The 18,642-nt window shown below is 41.5% G+C and overlaps 1 protein-coding gene and 1 non-coding gene across 2 annotated transcripts in view; one reads left to right on the top strand and one right to left on the bottom strand.

The window, feature by feature from the left end:
* Window positions 1–18,642, top strand: part of Brca2 (BRCA2 DNA repair associated) — a 43,231-nt gene that overhangs the window by 7,033 nt on the left and 17,556 nt on the right. Inside the window, 15 exon segments of the mRNA XM_038345727.1 lie at window positions 1,229–1,337; window positions 1,861–1,910; window positions 2,229–2,269; window positions 2,441–2,552; window positions 3,770–3,819; window positions 4,618–4,729; window positions 5,189–6,427; window positions 7,729–10,167; window positions 10,170–10,486; window positions 10,489–12,601; window positions 14,182–14,285; window positions 16,997–17,048; window positions 17,571–17,770; window positions 17,773–17,823; window positions 17,825–17,935. Of these exon segments, the coding sequence (XP_038201655.1) occupies window positions 1,229–1,337; window positions 1,861–1,910; window positions 2,229–2,269; window positions 2,441–2,552; window positions 3,770–3,819; window positions 4,618–4,729; window positions 5,189–6,427; window positions 7,729–10,167; window positions 10,170–10,486; window positions 10,489–12,601; window positions 14,182–14,285; window positions 16,997–17,048; window positions 17,571–17,770; window positions 17,773–17,823; window positions 17,825–17,935 (7,100 nt within the window).
* Window positions 16,386–16,523, bottom strand: LOC119825866. The gene has a single exon (XR_005287323.1). It is a non-coding gene; the product is annotated as a U4 spliceosomal RNA (small nuclear RNA).

The raw sequence follows: 18,642 nt of genomic DNA, 5'->3' as shown, positions 1-18,642 counted from the left end.
GTTTCTCTGACCTAGGTGCCAAGTGGTTGTGAACACTTGTTTAGTAAGGTTGTGCATTTGTTCAGCCTCCAGAATATTTATTACCTTCTTGCCATAAGTGTGCACTTTGGTTTGCTTTAGAACACTATGTCGTGATATGCATGCTCAGTGAGATGTCAAGTGTAGCTGTAATTGCTATGGGTATAGTAAAAGGATAGAATGTACCTTATGAAATTCACAGAATTGTGGGTGAAACAGGAACATGTAGGCGGGCAGGCACATACTCTTACCCTTGGGACCACTAAAGCTTACTAATTAGGTAGTACCTTCTTGATCATGGCATCTCTCCTTTCAGGTGAGTATTGGATTACTCAGTTTCTCAATGGAAGCTTGAAAGTAGATGTTTCAAGTCAAGAAAAAAGTGAAAGACAGTTGACTGTGGTGGCGCCTGCCTCCTCAGCATTTGGAAGGCAGAGGCTAATAGATATCGAGTTCAAGGCCGACTTGGTCAACATAGCAAGTTCCAAGACAGCCAGGACTGTAACCTCAAAATGAGTGAGAGGGTAGAGGAGGGGAAACAGATCTTGTACATAGTTCTTCAGGTTTGGTAGCTTGCTCTCAGAGTAGCCACAGTGGAGTGTGAAAGAAGAGCATCTTACCAGCCAAGTCAAATGAAGCCATCAGGCAAGCAGGATAGTTTGGTAGTATATGTGTTTATCATTTGATACTTTATCTTTGTTTTATGTACATTGGTATTTTGCCTGCATCTATGTCTGTGTGAGAGGGAGTTAGATCCCCTAGAACAGCCGTTACGTACAGGTGTAAGCTGCCATGTGGGTGCTGAAAATTGAACCTGGATCCTCTGGAAGAGCAGCCAGTGCTCTTCTTAATGGTCTCCAGCCCCACCCCTACCACCATGTTTGTCATTTGAAAAGCCCTAGTTTCAGTCTCCAGGACCAAGAGAAGGAAGGGACAAGGGGAAGCTGCAGTTATGAAGGCCTTGTTTTCCCACTTTTATTCAGAAGTCTAAGATGGAATGATGAAAGCAGAATGATTCGTTCAGATTGGACTTGTGGTTTCCCTTCAGTGTCTCTCTTTATTTTTACCTCTGTGATGCCATAGCATAGGGTGTACTCATCTCTTAAGATGCATCCCCTAAGAGGCCACAGCTCCCTGGATAGTCTGTTTTTGTTCTTAAATTCGAAATCCGCAGTGTCTACACTCTCATGGGATTATTCTACTGTTTCAGGGAAGAATGCTGCAAACAGTAAACATAAAAACCACCGCCCAACGAAGGCCAAAGTGGGCCCCGTACTTGATGTTGCCAGTCCGCCTCTGAGGTCTTGTCTCAGTGAAAGGTATGAGGAGCCTGGTGTATATTTTATAAGGAGTTACAGACATGTGTTTTATTTGTTTTCAAGGCCTCGTCTCACACTGCAGTCCAGGCTGGCTTTGCACTGCAGAATTTCCAGCCTTAGCCTCCCATGAGGCTGGGGACTCTCATGAACCATCATGCTCAGCTCCTGTTAGAATGTGTGTAAACAAAACATTCTCTTGCATGTGTTTGTCTCAGAAATAAACCGTCATCCAGATCGCTACGGCTGAGTACCTCCTGGACGAACTTCTGTTTTTAAATAATGTGTAATAAATTCCTCAGCTGGTCCTTTTTATGTTAGGAATGTTTACTTTGAGCCAGGCCTGGTAACCCACTCTGAAAATGCTAGCACCAGAGAACCTGAGACAGCTGGGTCACAGTGTGAGGCCAGCCTGGGCTGTATAACAAGCTCTTGTCTTCCCAACCATAAAAACTCAGTACAGAATGATCTCTCTGCTGCTGCTGTTCTCCTTTTAACCTGAGGCCGTTGTTTCATTTCTGTTTAGCCCTCTTCCTCTGCGACGCTCACAAGTTGTACCACAAAGAGAAAAGCCAGGTATGAGCACTGCAAAGGTTCTTATTTTTATTGTCTTTTAAGACTTTATTTACTTTTAAATTATCTGTTTGAGTGTTTTGCCTATGTGTATGTATGTATACCACATGCATGCCTGGTGTCCAGAGGCCAAAAGTGAGCGTTAGGTCCCCGGGAACTGCAGTTACAGATGATTGTGAGCCACCTATTGTAGGTGCTTGGAACCCAGGTCCTCTGTAAGAACAGCCGGTGCTCTCAAGTGCAGCCCCCTGGGTTTTACTTGTAGGTTGTGGAAATGTTAATAAAAACCTAATAACTTTGTGGTTTTTTTTTCACTTGCAGTATTATGTGGAAGTTTATTTTCTACACCAAAAATCGAGGAGGTAAGTGTTCTGTTCAGAGTACTTCCATTATATAAGTTGAGAATGTGACAGTGTCATCCCTTTAGCTTGAGAGTTGCAGAGCTGCACTTAGCATTATGTGGTAAATAAAATGTGAATGAAAAACACAGCCACCAGTGTTTCTGTACATTAAACTGTTGTCTTTCTTTGTAGGGTCAGACACCCAAACCCATTTCTGAAAGTCTCGGAGTTGAGGTGGATCCTGATATGTCTTGGTCAAGTTCATTAGCTACACCACCAACCCTTAGTTCCACTGTGCTCATAGGTAATGGTGGCAAATGGGTACTGCACAGGATGAGGTAGCTGAGGCTGCTAAATTGTCATTTCCAACCTTGTGTTAGAAAGAAAACATGGGTGGGGGGGTGCTGGAGAGATGGCTTCGTGTTTATGAACATCTGCTGTCTTGTAGAGGACCCTGGTTCAGTTCTCTGCACTCATGTGGTGGCTCACAACTGTCCATAATAACTCCAGTTCCAAGCCAGGTGGTGTTGGCACACACCTTTAATCCCAGCCCTCTGGAGGCAGAGGCAGGTGAATCTGTGAGTTCGAGACCAGCCTGGTGTACAAGAGTTAGTTCCAGGACAGGCACCAAAGCTATAGAGAAACCCTGTCTCAAAAAACAAAAACAAACAAAAAAGGTTAAAAAAGTAAGTAAACTTGAAAGCTGACTCAGATGTTACTGTGTGTGAATATGTTAGTAGTTCAGAATAATTTTCTTATCTCTATCTAAAATGCAATCAGAGAGTCACATTTTAGCACTGTGTCATCTGTGTATTATAGCTTCATGTACACATGTACTTTTATGCACATTTACCTTCTGAGTCATCTTGCCAGCCCTCAACCAGGACTTGGATGATTCTAGCCAAATAGCATTTCATTTTGGTCCGTTTAGCCAGAAGTGATTGGACTTTATTTTATTGCTTATGTGAAATAATAAAAAGGCTGAAAGCTAAGAAGTAATTAGCATTAATTATGCCTTTAGACTGAATCATTGTCCAAACAGAGCATAAAGTTTCCCAGGGAAGCTAAAGTCACAGCCTTTACATGTCTTTCATTAGCCATTGTTGAGACTATTACCATAAAGCTCATGTCAACAAACCACCATTTCTAACCACCATGCAAGCGGCATTAAGAAACAGTGTGACAAATCAGTCTTCCTCATTGCTGGCTTTGGTCACTTAATTTTGTTTCAGATGTGCCTCTTATCAAATAATGTGTGGGTGAGGTTGTTTCCAAAAAGAAGTAAGTTTGTCTATTAATTCTGGTGTACAATGTGTAATACAGAACATAAAGGCGGTGGTGGCACACACCTTTAATCCCAGCACTCGGGAGGCAGAAGCAAGCAGATCTCTGTGAGTTTGAGGCCAGCCTGGTCTATAAGAGCTAGTTCCAGGACAGGCTCCAAAGCTACAGAGAAACCTTGTCTTGAAAAAAAACAAACAAAAAATAATACAATACAGTGAAATTTAATTTCTTTTATAGCCCGAGATGAGGAAGCACGAGGAATTGTGTATCCTGAAGACTCTCCTGCTGTAAGTCAGTGTCAGGCTGATGATACTCATGACATTCTTCATTGAGAATATCTTCACTTTGTGTGACTCTGTGTGTGTGTGTGTGTGTGTGTGTGTGTGTGTGTGTGTGTGTGTGTACGTGTAACAGGGCTATATAGAGAAACCCTGTCTCAAACAAAAAAAAATTCTCAGATTTTACATGTATATATTTTGATAATATTCACCCTCTTCTCCTCCTCCAATTCCCCCATGATCCTCTCTAACATGACCCACTCCCAGCTTTATATACTCTTTTTCTTTAGTTTTAAAATGATCCCCTGAATCCAACTAGTGCCCCTAGATGCAAATGAGTGTGGGGGACACACATTGGAGGGTGAGCAGCCTACCACTGGCCATTCCCTCTACCCAAATGATTCTCTTTCCCCAGTAGCCATCAGCTACCAAAGCTCCTCAGCTGTTTTTTGTTGTTGTTTTGGTTTGGATTTGACTTTTTGTTTTTGGCTTTTTTGAGATGGGTTTTGCTATTCAGTCCTAGCTAGCCCTAAACTGGGTGAAAATCATTCTGGCCTCAAATTTGTGGTCTTCCTGCCTCTGCTTCCCATGTGCTAAGATTATATGTGTGTGTCACTATGCCTGGCTCTCCTGCATTTCTTTAAAACTACAATTTATAATTTTCCTAACCTTCAGGAATGTTTCTAAACCTGATCCCATATGTAATTTCTTCCTAAAAAATTTTCTGTCTTTCTCTTTGGTAACATGAATGTATATCTGCAACAAAAGGGTTATACTGGTTAATGATTTTGAAAATAATTTCAGCAGATTTTGAGAAGCTACTTTTCCAACCACAATGAAAGTCTGAAAAAGAATGATAGATCTCTTCCCTCTGTGACTGACAGTGAAAACAAAAGCCAGAGGCAAGCTTTTAGTCACGGTAAGTATTTCTATTTAGTTGGGCCACTGATCTTAATTGATGTAATTGTTCTTTTCTTCAGGAGAAAGCCACTGCTTTCCTTTCTCGACCTCTGACATCAGGATACAAAAGATAGAAGCTAACTTGATAGATTTGCTTCCTGCTTCCTCATAGTAATACAGGCTTGGTTGACTACGTCTGAGTTGACAGGTCTTAGAATACTAAGTTGGGGAGGTAGCACTTTCAAAGGCGCCCCTTAACTGTGTAGACCTGATAAAAGATGTATTAGAGGTTGGCATCGGAGTAGAGACTTTCAGCACATTGGGACTGGGTTTTAGAAGAGCAACTTGCCAGGAAAAGAACTGGCATTCAGAATAACCCCTTGTTGCATATTTGTGTATTATTTAATATGAATCATGTCTGAGAATTGTGCGTTGTATTATAAATGTTATAATGTGCTTTTGTTTTGAATTGTAACAGAATTGGAGAAAATGTTAGGGGATTCATCTGGCAAAACAAACAGCTTCAAAGATTGCCTTCCAAAGACAGTGCCAAGTGTTGTAGAAGATTGGGAGACAACTGCAGAAACTTCTGAAGAAGATAGTTTCTCGTTATGTTTTCCTAAGCATAGAAGCAGAAATCTACAAAAAATGAGAATGGGCAAGAGCAGGAAGAAAATTTTCAGTGACGTCAGAACTGATGAATTAAGTGAAGAAGCTAGAAGATGGGCTGGTGAGAAGCAGTCATCTGCACTGGATAAACCAAGCCACAGTGATCCCTTAGATCCAGATGTGACAAGCCAGAAGCCCTGTGGCAGTGGAAATGAGGAAATCTGCAAGGAAGCTGTACAGTCTTCCTGCAGTGGATGGTCTCAGCTAACCCTCTCTGGCCTGACTGGAACACAGAAGGGAAAAACACCTCTCCTGTGTATTTCTTCTAATAACCAGAGTAATTCAGAAAAAGACTTCATAGATACGAAGAAAGAAGGTATTGACTCTGTTGCTTCAGAAAACTCTTTACCTCATATTTCTGTTCTTCCGGAACCAGAAAAGGTGATCAGTGAGAAAACTCTGGGAGATAGGGCACATGAAGGACAGCATCTTGACTCACATGAGGTCTCCATTGCAGGAACTTGTCAAGCAGCCTGCCTGTTTCAGAGTGTTGGCAAGTCTGTGTTCAGAATGAGAGAGCCACTTGAGGAGTGTCTGGGTACTGTTTTCTCAGAGAGTGAGACCAGCCTAGCCGCCACAGAAGAACCTGGCACCTCTGCCAGTGTGTTGGGAACGTGTGCTGTGTGCTCACAGACAGAACCTGGCGCCTCTGCCATTGTATTGGGAACCTGTGCTGTGTGCTCACAGACAGAAGAACCTGGCGCCTCTGGCAGTATGTTGGGAACCTGTGCTGTGTGCTCACAGACAGAACCTGGTGCCTCTGTCAGTATGTTGGGAACGTGTGCTGTGTGCTCACAGATAGAGAATTCATTATGTCCTGGTTCAGCTGACTCTGGAAGCTGGCCAACAACTCTCACTCACACTTCTGCAACTGGGAAAACTGCAGGTTTAATATCCACTCTAAAAAACAAAAGAAAAAAGTTTATTTACTCCATAAGTGATGATTCATCTCATCAAGGAACAGAAATACTGGCAGGCAGAACGTCAGAGCTCACTAACCCTTCAGCACAGTTTGATGCGCCATTCACATTTACATATGAGAATTCAGGTATTCCTGGTTTTTTATTTCGTCTAGGGTATATGTATAGTTTTATGGATGAGGTTAAGTTCTCTAATTTGAATATGTGATTTTTAAAATTTCTTGAAAAGCAATACTTTCTATAGTCTTTTAGGCCTCCTATTAGTCAGAGGGAGTGCTTATATACATTACTGTTGAGACTTTGGATTCAGGGTTTGGAAGTGTGTCTTTCAAACCTGGTAGATCATTTTGCACCAAATACATATACATATATACACATATACACACACCATTAACTTTTTTTAGTATTTACTTATTGTGTGTATGTGTGGAGGTCAGTGGACAACTTGTCTGAGTTGTGCCTGACCTACCATGCGGGTCCTCTGGTTCTCAGGCTTCGTGACAAATGCCTTTGCCCATTGAGCCATCATGCCATTTGTCCCCCTTTTGTGCTCTATGCTGGCTTTGAACTTGGCTTATCCTGCTACCTTAGACTCCCAAGTAGTTAGGAGTAGACATGCATTTTTGTGTCCTGCTTCATGGCTCCTGAGATAGCTTTCTATCCATATACATTAGGAACCTGCCCACTTAACTCCTGCTTAGAAGTGTTTGTGTGAAATTGGAAAACTAAAAATGTTCTTTACTTGGGAAGCTGAAGCAGGAGGATCAATTGAGCCTAGGAATTCAAGGCCAGCCTGGGGAACATAAGGGAGACCTCTGTTGCCTCCACTCCACCTCTCACCCCACAACCCAAAGTCAGTTTTAGCTCCCTAGTAGAAAATGTAAATGGCTTAGTGAATGGATTGGTGGTCCTAGAGTATTGGAGTGTTGTTTGCACTACAGGGATCTACCTACCTCTGTTCCCTTTTCTTTTTCTTTGTTGATTTTTCCAGACAAGGTTTCTGTGTGTAATAATCCTGGCTGTCCTGGAACTCTCTGTAGACCAGGCTGGCCTCGAACTTGTGGAAATCTGCCTGCCTCTGCCTCCTGAGTGCTGGGATCAAAGATGATGCCACCACCACCTGGCTCTGTTCCCAACCTTACAGTACTGGAGTTGACAGATACACACTGCCGCATCCTGTTTTTTATGTGGGCACTTTTGGGTACCGGAAATTTCAGCTCAGGTCTGCACGGCAGGTACTTTACTAACTGAGCTATTCTCGGCTCCTTCATCTAGACTTTTAGTAACTTCAAAATTGTGACAACATCAGGTTCTGTTTTGAATCTTTAATCACTCTTGCTCTTTTTGTTAACGCGATAAAAGCATTGAGTGGATGCAATTAGTAGTAATTTATTTAACCTATTCTGTCACTCTGTATTCTTATGTTTAGGTTTATCAGATTCTTCTGTCATAAGAAGCTCCTTACAGAATGATTCTGAAGAGCCATCTTTGTCCTTGGCCAACTCTTTTGTGACTGCTTCCAATAAAGAAAGTAGTCACACAAATGCATTGATATCTCAAGATCTCAATGACAAAGAAGACATAGTCAGTGAAGAAAAACCAGGGCCATATACAGCACTAGAAACTGATTGTCTGTCATGCTTGCCTGAAAAACAATGTGAAAATGAAGATCAGAAGAGCCCCAAAGTTTCAAATGAAAAAGAAAGAATCTTAGTCTCAGCCTGTCATTCTGGAGGACAGCATGCGGCAGCAGTGCAGCCCGGCAGCACTAGCTTTGAATTACAGGAAGACCCCATTGGTGGCCATAACAGCACCAGTATTCTTAAAGTAACTCCCAGCTCGAAGATGCCTCTGTCAAAGCCAGTTGTGGTTTCCAGAGGAAAAGTGTGTAAAATGCCAGAGAAACTGCAGTGTGAGTGTTGTAAAAATAATACTGAATTAAGCAAAAACATTCCTTTGGGGAAAAATAAAATATGCGTCCTAAGTGAAAATTCTAAAACCTCTGAGTTTCTGCCATCTGGCAAATATGTGACCGAAGTGCCCCCTGCAGGGAAGTCTTGGTTCAGTAAGAACACAAACCTAGCAGTCATAAAAAAGGACCGAGAAAAAAACACTTTTATCTCAGAAGTAACAGTCAATATGAGTTCTGAAGAACTTTTCCCAGAAAATGAGAATAATATTGCCTTTCAAATAACTCATGAAAGTAATAAGATTGTTTTAGGAAGTACTGTGGAACTGCAGGAAGAAGACCTCAGCCATGCAAAAGGGCCTGATCTCCAGAAATCTCCTACAGCAACAGCAATAGATGAAGACATAGGTGATGAGCAAGCAGCCCGTGTGTTAATAACAAAAGACTCAGGTTCCTCAGCTTCAGTCCATGAGTGTACAAAGAAGAGTAGAAGTGCCATAGAGCAGCATCTGAAAGGAACTGCAGACAAAGATTTAAAATTGAAATCTTCCCTGGATGTGAAGTCAGATGGGAACAATGACTATACAGACAAATGTTCATGGTTTTTGGATCCAGTCTTTAGCCATAATTTTGAAGGTGGCTTCAGAACAGCTTCCAATAAAGAAATAAAACTTTCAGAACATAATGTCAAGAAAAGTAAGATGTTCTTCAAAGATATTGAAGACCAGTATCCTACTAGTTTAGCTTGTATCAACATTGTTAATGCCTTACCATTAACAAACCAGAAGAGACTAAGTGAACCTTATACATTTGATTTGCAGTCACTTACTACCGTGTCTGCCGCTTCTCAGAGTCGGGCATCTGTTTCTTGTGAAGATACTCACACATCACCCCAGTTGTTATCTTCAAAGCAAGATTTTCATTCGAACCACAGTTTAACACTCAGCCAAAAGGCAGAAATTACAGAACTTTCTACTATCTTGGAAGAATCAGGAAGTCAGTTTGAATTCACACAGTTCAGAAAGCCAAGCCATGTAGCACAGAATAATGTCCCTGATGAGCCTGGAAACCTGGTGGTTGCCATAGATATCACTTCTGAGGAGCAGAAAGATGTTGATCCTCATCTCACAATGGATTCCTCCTCTGTTGGTCACATGGATCACAGCAAGAAGTTTGAAGGTTCTGTTGGTGTTAAACAAAACTTTTCTTGCCTGTTGAAAGGCAATTGTAACGAAAGTACATCTTGTCTTTTAACAAATGTAAATGAAATGGAGTTTGAAGGATTTCGTTCAGCTCTTGGCACAAAGCTTAGTGTGTCCAATGAGGCTTTACAAAAAGCTGTGAAACTGTTCAGTGACATTGAAAATATTAGTAAGGAAACTTCTGCAAAAATAGACCCAAGAGCTTTCTCTTCAAGTGCTGATCATGATTCTGTTGCTTCGGTGTTTAAAATAAAGAAACAAAACAGTAATAAAAGTTTTGATGAGAAAACTAGTAAGTGCCAAGTAACATTGCAAAATAAAGCTGAAATGACTACTGGAGGTTTTGTTGGCAAAACTCCTGAAAATTGTACAAGAAATACAAAATGTGAAGATAATTATACTGGTTCTCAAAGAAGTACTTATAAGTTAGAAAACTCTGAAAGTAGTAAACCAAGTACAGGGGTCACAGTTGATATTCAGAAGGATGGCGGTGATTTACCATGTGCTGCTGATCAAAGCAGTAAGTATCCTGAGTCATGTACCCAGTATGTGAGGGAGGAAAACACACAAATTAAGGAGTGTATATCAGATTTAACATGTTTGGAAGTCATGAAAGCTGAGGAAACATGCTGTATTCAATCTTCAGATAAAGAACAATTACCTTCTGGTAAGATGGAGCAAAATATAAAAGATTTTAATGTATTCTTTCAGACTGCAAGTGGGAAAAATATCAGAGTCTCTGAGGAGTCATTAAGTAAAGTGCAAATATTTTAAATCAAGAGACAGATGAATTGATCATCTTTTCAGATCCTTTGAATTCTAAATTTCATTGTGGCATAAATAAGAACAAAATGGATATTTCATGTCACAAGGAAACTACCAGTATTAAAAAGGTATTCAGAGAACATTTTCCACTTGGGACTGACGGTCAGTTGCCAACTCTTCAGCAGCATCATGAATGTGAAATAGAAAGTACCAAAGAACCTACTCTGTTAAGTTTTCATACAGCTAGCGGGAAAAAAGTCAAATTACACAAGGACTCTTTGGACAAAGTAAAGAATCTTTTTGATGAGACAACAATATGTTAGGAAAAACCACCAGTTTTAGTCATCAAGGGTCAAAACCCTTGAAGGACAGAGAGAACTTCAAAGAAGGGCTTATGTTAGCATACGAAACAAATGTTGAAATCTCTGCCTCAAAGAGTAAAGAGATGCAGAAGAGCTTTGTCTCTAAGGAGACTGGAGTGCCACCCAAGCAAAGTGATCATTTGTATAGGCAGACTGAAAATCTCAGAACATCAAAGGGTACCTCTTCTAATGAAGTAGAAAAATGTTCTGCAACCTCCTGCATTAGGCGGTTGTCCTCCTCAGTCACTGAAGACTGTGCTTTGGCATGCGACACAGGGCACGGCAGGAAAAGCTGTGCCACTGAGTTTTCTCTACCCAAAGGCAGGAAACAGCTTAGAGAAGGACTGGGGGGTAAATCTGCAGGAAAAAATGCTGCCGAAACTGACTGTGTAAAGGGACACACCGAAGGCTGTGCTGGAAGTGCCTCAGACGAGCATAGTTCAGACAGCGTTAGAAACGAAGTTGGTCCAAGCTGTGCGTCTGGAAATCAGGCTTCAGCCCTCTCTAAGGACCCTGGCATGTCTCGCAGCTGTCCATCCCAGTCTGGTTTTTGTCACTCTGATAACATGCATAATGATTCAGGGTATTTCTCAAAAAATAGAATTGATTCTGATACTCAGCCAGATATGAAGAATGCTGAAGACAGTGACCTTTTCCCCAATGTGTCTGCTACAGAAGAAGTAAGTACATACCCACAAACTGCAAAGGAAAATACTTGTGTTCAGAAACTTGAGACTAACTCTTCACCCTGTGCAAAAGGGAGCGTAGCCATTGAGATGGGTACAGGAGATTCCAGAAACTGTAAGGTAAGCTCACCTATGGTCGTTACATCTTATTCACAAGAAGCTGTAAAAACAGTGAAAGAGATGTTCACAGACAACAACGACGAGACAATTAAACAAAACACGAAGAGTAAGCCAGACACTTGCCACACAAGCTGTCATAAAGTATTGGATAATTCACAGGATTTTATACGTCCTAGCTCTTTAGATGACAGCTATATAAACTCACAGAGGACTTTTGTTTATACCCAGAAAGAACAGATTTTACAGCATAATAACCAAAGTATGTCTGGACTGGAGAAAGCTCAAATGCAACCTGTTAATTTGGGAACTTGGGACACGTGTAAATCTGTAAGGGAACTTCCCCAGGCAGCCTGTCCTTCACGCACTTACGGCATTTTTAGCACAGCAAGTGGGAAAGCTGTGCAGGTATCAGACGCTTCATTAGAAAAGGCGAGGCGAGTGTTTTCTGAGATGGATGGTGGGGCCAAACCTTCCACGGTGCCCCTGGAAGGTAATGAAGAGTCTGAGCACTCTGTGAGAAGCGAGCACTCTGTGGTGCAGAGCCCCGAGGGTGTGTTGTCACTCCCCAAAACCTTCACGAGCAATATCAGTTCATCTGTATTCTCTGGATTTAGTACAGCAGGTGGGAAACGAGTCACAGTCTCAGAAAGTGCCTTACACAAGGTTAAAGGAATGTTAGAGGAATTTGATTTGATCAGAACTGAACATACTCTCCAACATCCACCTACATCTGAAGATGTATCAAAAATACCTCCTCAGTCTTGTGTTGAAAAGAGAACTCCAGAATATCCTGTCAACTCGAAACCACAGAAAACCTGCGATGGTAAAGTAAGTCTACCAAATAACTATAGAGAACGTGGTTCTTTGGGCAATATTCACGCTGTTGAAGTTTTTCCCCAGCTCCCTCCACTTAAGGAAGACACACAGTTGGTATTAGGAACCAAAGTGTCCCTTAAGAAGGCTTATCTTCTGGAAAAAGAACAAACCTTACCTCAAACCATAGAAGCAGAAACTGGTAAGATGGGAGCTTCTGGTGTTCCTGTGAGAACAAATGTAGGAGACGGTTGTACTTCCGCTAAAGAGCCGGAGAACTATTTTGAAACAGAAGCAGTGGAGATTGCCAAAGCTTTTATGGAAGATGATGAGCTGACGGATTCTGATCCAAGTCATGTCAAACACTCACTGTCTACCTACCCCCAAAACGAGGCTTTGTTCAGTTCGAGAACTAGGAAAAGAAGAGTGGCTGTTGATGCAGTTGGTAAGGATTTACTTTTACTGTGGTCTTCTGGCCTCTGTCTCAAGAGTTCCATCCTCAGTAGTCTCACAGGTTAGATTGTTAAAGAATTTATTTTCTGTAGAGTTTGGAGGACAGGGATTTTGCCCTTGATACCTATAAGTCTACCAATAGGTCATATTTAAAGGCTCTTTTAGTGTACTTTTAGAGGTTGCTAATAGTTGTCGTTGAGAAATTATGCTAGGTGTACTATTAACGTTTCCCGTGTGTGTACAGAGGTCCAGTTCTCACAGTTAGAAACCGGCTTCTAGAATAGCCCTGTGACTTACTGAGGGAGTTCATGGACTACTTAGTTATAGCACTCTTCATGTTCCCTCATTTCTCTGAGCCTGTTTCCGTATCCATAAAATGTAGTTACTACCTCTCACAAGAACTGTAAAGATGGGACTGGAGAGATGGCTCAGTGGTTAAGAGCACTAACTGCTCTTCCAGAGGACCAGGGTTCAATTCCCAGCACCCACATGGCAGCTGACAACTGTCTGAAGATCCAGTTGCAGGGGATCTCACACCTTCACACCAATGCACATAAAATAAAGTTAAATAAACCATAAATTTTTTTTTAAAAAAAGAACTGTAAAGATAAAATCGTGCTTACTACTGCCATGCTTAATATTTGATAGCTGTAATCCCAGCATTTAGGAACCTAAGCAGGAGGATTGCCTTAAATTCAAGGTCAGCCTGGGTTAAATAGCATAACTCTACCTCAGAAACATCCATCAATTAATTGATTAATTTTTTTTAAATCACAAAATTTAAAATAAGTTATTAAATTGACCTTGACACATTACTTATCTATGCAGAGAGCTTAGTGTTTGCTTGCTTCCCTCACAATGTTTAAATGCAGTGGTATTAATAAATAATGCCATATTCTTTTCAGAATTCTTATGTATATGGGTGTTTTTCTTGCATGTATATCTGTGTGCCATGTACATGCCTGGTGCCCACCAAAGAGTGCTTTGGATCCCCTAGAACTGGTGTTACAAAAAAGTACCAATGCCATGTGGGTGCTGGGAACTGAACCTGGTTCCTCTGGGAGAGCAGCCAATGCTCTTAATTCCTGAGCCTTCTCTGTCCCTGTGTCCTACTCTTAATGCCATTAGACAATATTCTAATTTCTCTTTTAAGTGTATATCTAATGTCTTAGTGAAACTATTAGGTTAATTCGAAATGTCTCAGGCTAGAAAGATCTTTCAAGTATTAAATCAGCTGATAACTGCATTTATGATAGATGTCAAAACTAACATTCCATCCCTTAAGTGGGTGATTTAAATAAGCTTGTGGACTCAGTGTCAGAGTTACCATATAGCTTCTGATCGAGCCCTGTCATATTACAGAGGGAGGCCTGGAGTCAGTTCATCACAAGCCACCCTGCCAGAAACAGGCTTACTTCACCAAGCACTCTACAAATGTACTTTATAATACTTAAACGGTGGTGTTTTGTTTTGTTTCATTGGTTAACATGTTTTAGTTTTAAAAAGTGAAATCTAAGCTTTTGAAAGATACAACTGGTATAATAACAAACATGTATGGTATTTTCTTTCTAGGACAACCGCCAATCAAAAGAAGCCTATTAAATGAATTTGACAGGGTAATAGAAAATAAAGGCAAATCCTTAAAGCCTTTAAAAAGTGCTCCAGATGGTAAATTTGTTTTTATTCATTTCTTTCCTCATCAAGTACTCTGCCTGATGTTCTTAACTTCTTTCTCAGTTCTTGTGTCTACAGAGTGGTTTAATGTTACACATTTGCCTTATTTGTTATGTGGATGTTCATCCGTGATGCCTAGTAGGGCACTGAGAAAGCTCTAGTTGCAAAGGGTAGGATGCTTATGAGATAGTGACTGTAAACTTAATGAAACTGGGGACTCACAGCACCTCACCAAAGCTGGTCTTTTTAAGTCATGTGATCTTGGCTACTAATGAGATGGGCATTTTTTAGTTCTGATTTGACTCCATCTTTAACTCACAGCATATAGTTGATTCCTTTCCTCTTCATCCCCTATAGTCTTCGACTTCCTCTTTTTTTTCTTTTTTCCCAACAAAAACATTTATGCAGCAGTGTGTGTGTTTGTACAGGAGTCTGCATATGTCTGCAGTGCCCCAGGAGGCCAAGGCCGTCAGGTTTCCCAGAGGTGGTGTTACCTTTAGTTGTGTGCTAGGAACTGAACTCAAGTCCTATACCAGGGGCAGTCAGGACCCGTGAGTCCTCTCCCCACCTCCAGGTTGACAAATTTTATTACCCAGCACTATCCACCTTTGTCACTTCTTAGTCTCTGCAAACGTCTTACTTACGAGAAAGCGTACAGAACCAGATACAAGACTTCCCTAAATTCTTGTTGGAAAGCTAAATTTTACCCCAGGCCAAACATATCACCTACTATTCTCTTTGTAATCCTACCTTATTTCATTTATTTAGGAAAAAACCTTGGGCTGGTGAAGCAGTTCAAGCTGGTAAAAGCACTTACCACCACCAAGCCTGGTGGCTTGAGTTCAGTCCCCATGATTCACATTTCAGAAGGACAGAACTGACTTCCCAAGTTGTCCCATCGTCTTCACCTGCACACCATCATACACTCACGCACACACAATAGTAATGCTAAGGAAAATCAGTTCTTCTAAAAGGGCAGAAGTCTGCTGAATCCCCAAATCTGAGTAACTAGTTGGTTGTTAACCTCTTAGGTACCCATGGTAATCCTCTGGCCGAAAAAAGTAGCTACTGAGTCTTAGCCCAACTGTGAAAATAAACTGTCTTGAAATAAATGTGGCATCTGTAGGAAGATGTGCAGGCAGTACAGAGGTTCTCTTGGACAGTGAACAGGCATAAGCCGCAGTGCTGATAGCAGGTCCTTTTAAGAGCATTGTGGGTACTCCTCTGTGGTTCCATACACGACCCTTGATCCCGCCTTCCCACAGTATAGACGTCACATTCACAAGCATATATGGAACCATATGCGGGTTTTGTTGTTATATTATAAATTCTTAAAGATGAATCACCATTGGGCTGTGTTCAGATGTCAGGATAATTCTGCATGTGCAAAATTGATATTTAGGTTAAGTTCATTTGTTTCCAGCCTTAGGTCTTCTGGGTTTTTTTTTTCCTTCCTTCCTCCCTCCCTCCTTCTTTCTTTCTTTAATGTGCATGGGCATTTTGCCTGTGTGTATATGTGTGCTTGGTGTGTGTGGAGGCCAGAAGAAGGCATCAGATCCCCTGTAACTGGAGACAGTTGTGAGTCCCCATGTGGGTGGTGGAAATTGAACCCTGGTCCTTTGCAGGAGCAGCCAGTGCTGAGCCATCTCTCTAATCCTCAATTTTCTTTTTCTTTTTTTTTTTTTTTTTTTTTTTGGTTTTTCGAGACAGGGTTTCTCTGCAGCTTTAGAACCTGTCCTGGAGCTAGCTCTTGTAGACCAGGCTGGTCTCGAACTCACAGAGATCCACCTGCCTCTGCCTCCCGAGTGCTGGGATTAAAGGCGTGCGCCACCACTGCCCGGCTTCAATTTTCTTATTCTGTAATCTTACATAAGAACAAATAAAACTCATTCATAAATTCTGTAGAAAGGTATACTTGGAGGCGTCTTAAATCTATCCGAGTCACTGTCCAGGCTATCCTCCAATTTCCCCACCTCTTACTCAGTGCTTTTCAGTTTAATCTTGTAGACATTCTCTAATAACATCTGTCTGCATTATTGCACCTTATTTGCTTTTTGGGGGGTGGTGTGGATGCTGGTTTTTGTTTGTTTGTTTGTTGGCAGTCTCTTAGAGAAATATAGAATTGCTAATGCCAACTATATTTCAAGCAGTCAGGCAGGGTATTGGGGAAAGTTTTCAATTAGCTGTAATCATGCCCCAGATAAACCTCACTGGCTGCTACACTGCCACTCTGCAAAGCTGGGGAATGCTGCTTAATGAATATGTAAATGTATTTCCTGTTCATTTGCATGGTTACATTTACATTCTTGATCTCCTTGCTGGACTCCTAGTTTTATTCAGCGTAATTCCCCAATTAGTGAACCTACTGGAGGTCTAATAGCTCTAAATTACATATTGAGAGTGAACACTATCTAAAGCTTTGCTTCTGAACCTTCATATTAATGCTGGCTGTTAGCTAACTGTAATGACTGCTAACACCACTGTACTAAATTTAAATGATTTCTCTGAGTTTGAAAGGTAGGTTATTTGGCTTATAGTTAAAATTAGTTTGCAAGTGAAGTGTATTTAATAATTCCTTATTAAATATCCATAATGTACATTGAAAACTTCAATGTCTATCAAAATTTCGTGAACATTTACAATAATATGTAATAACAGAAATGGCGATGAAAGCCTGCTTTTCCACTAATGCTGTAGATTGCTGGTTTTTTAGGGCACAATGAAAGACAGAAGATTGTTCACGCACCACCACGTCTCTAGAGCCGGTGAACCTGTGGCCCTTCTGGGAGATATGTGTAATTTTTTTTAAATTTTAGTATAAGTTGGGTAAAATTTAGGGGAAAGGGTGATGATTTTGAAAGTTCAGCTCTAATTCATTAGGAATGTATTAGAAAATGTGTGCTAGAAAATGTACTAGATAACGGGAAGGAGAGAAAAGAGAAAGGTTTTAGGTTGGAAACGGAAGAATTGGGGCTCCAGCAAAGACTGAATTACTAGCAAGAAAGCCCCCTGCAGATAGGTGGAGAGCGGGGAGGAGGTGCTGTGCAGAAAGGAGGGGCCCTTGCCCATAGTTGCACAGTGCACAGGCTTCTGTGGGAGGCGGGCTCGTGGAGTCAAAGGCTGGGTATAAGTCTGTGGAGCAGCGAAAGCCTTGAAAACTGTGCTGTTGTTCCTTGGTGTCATCACTCAGGAGAGCACAGCGGTCACCAGAATAGGTTCAGCAGGTAGCCCTGAGGATCCGTGGGAAAGGCACGCGTGTGCATCTTCTGTCACACAGGCCCACTAAGTACTCTCTCCCCAGTACAGCTCAAGTAAAGAGAGGCGGGAAACTCAGAGGCCTCATTTCACTGCACCGGCTCAAGGACGTCTGTCTAGAGGGCATCCTGGGCATTCGGCTCCGGAAAAACCTCCAAGCCATCCTGCAGCTTCATTCCTGCCAACTCACGAAATTTCTGCTTCAAGAAATGAGAGGGACAAGAGCTCAGCCACGGCAGATCCACCACAGTCTTCGTCCCACCTTTCAAGAGGAAATGGCAGTTCCCACAGAGATGAACATTGGAATAGCAAGAGTATCAGCGCGGGACGGAAACGAACCACAGGAGCAATAAGATGGGGACGGGTGGAGGATGTGAATGACAGTGAATTCGCCAGTGTGACAAAGGAAGCTTCCATCAAGAGGCCACAGAGTGTGAGGAAGAGCCTTTAGGTATTGAGTGACCTTTGTTGTCCTGTATTTTGTAAAAAAAAAAAAAAAAATTAAATCTTGATTTCTGTGTGTGTACCGGTACAAGCGTCACGGCCCACATGTGGAGGTCAGAAGACAATTTGGGAGTTGATTCTCTCCTTCCATCGTGCATTCTAGAATTTGAAACTCAGGTCATCAGATGTATTGCAGAAAGTACTTAACTGCCGGGCCATCTGCTCGTCCTGGTTGTCACCTTTTGATGAGAGCAGTGGTTCTCAACCTTCCTAACGCTGCCACCTTTTAATACAGTTTAGTTCCTCTTGTGGTGATCCCCAACCATAAAATTATTTTCTTTGCTATTGTTATTAATCACAATGTAAAATCTGTGTTTTTCAATGGCCTTAGGTGACCCTTCTGAAGGGGTCACAACCCACAGGTTGAGAACCACCACATTAGCTAGTTCCCCCTTTAATGTTATCCTGAGCATTTATTCCCTTTTATGGTGATTGATAATTTCAGAGCCTTTTTTTTTAACATTTCAGATTTTCTGAATCCAAAGATTAGGTTCAAATTGTTCTGATGATCTCTTTCAAAGAGACCTACAGACTCTTGTTTTCTTCTGTTCTGTTTGTTGTTCGTTTGTTTTTTAAACAAAAGCCAGGAGCTAGGGGGCT

The sequence above is a fragment of the Arvicola amphibius genome, chromosome 10, assembly GCF_903992535.2.
Source record: "Arvicola amphibius chromosome 10, mArvAmp1.2, whole genome shotgun sequence".
Lineage (NCBI taxonomy): Eukaryota > Metazoa > Chordata > Mammalia > Rodentia > Cricetidae > Arvicola > Arvicola amphibius.
This window is presented reverse-complemented; position numbering and strand designations above follow the sequence as displayed.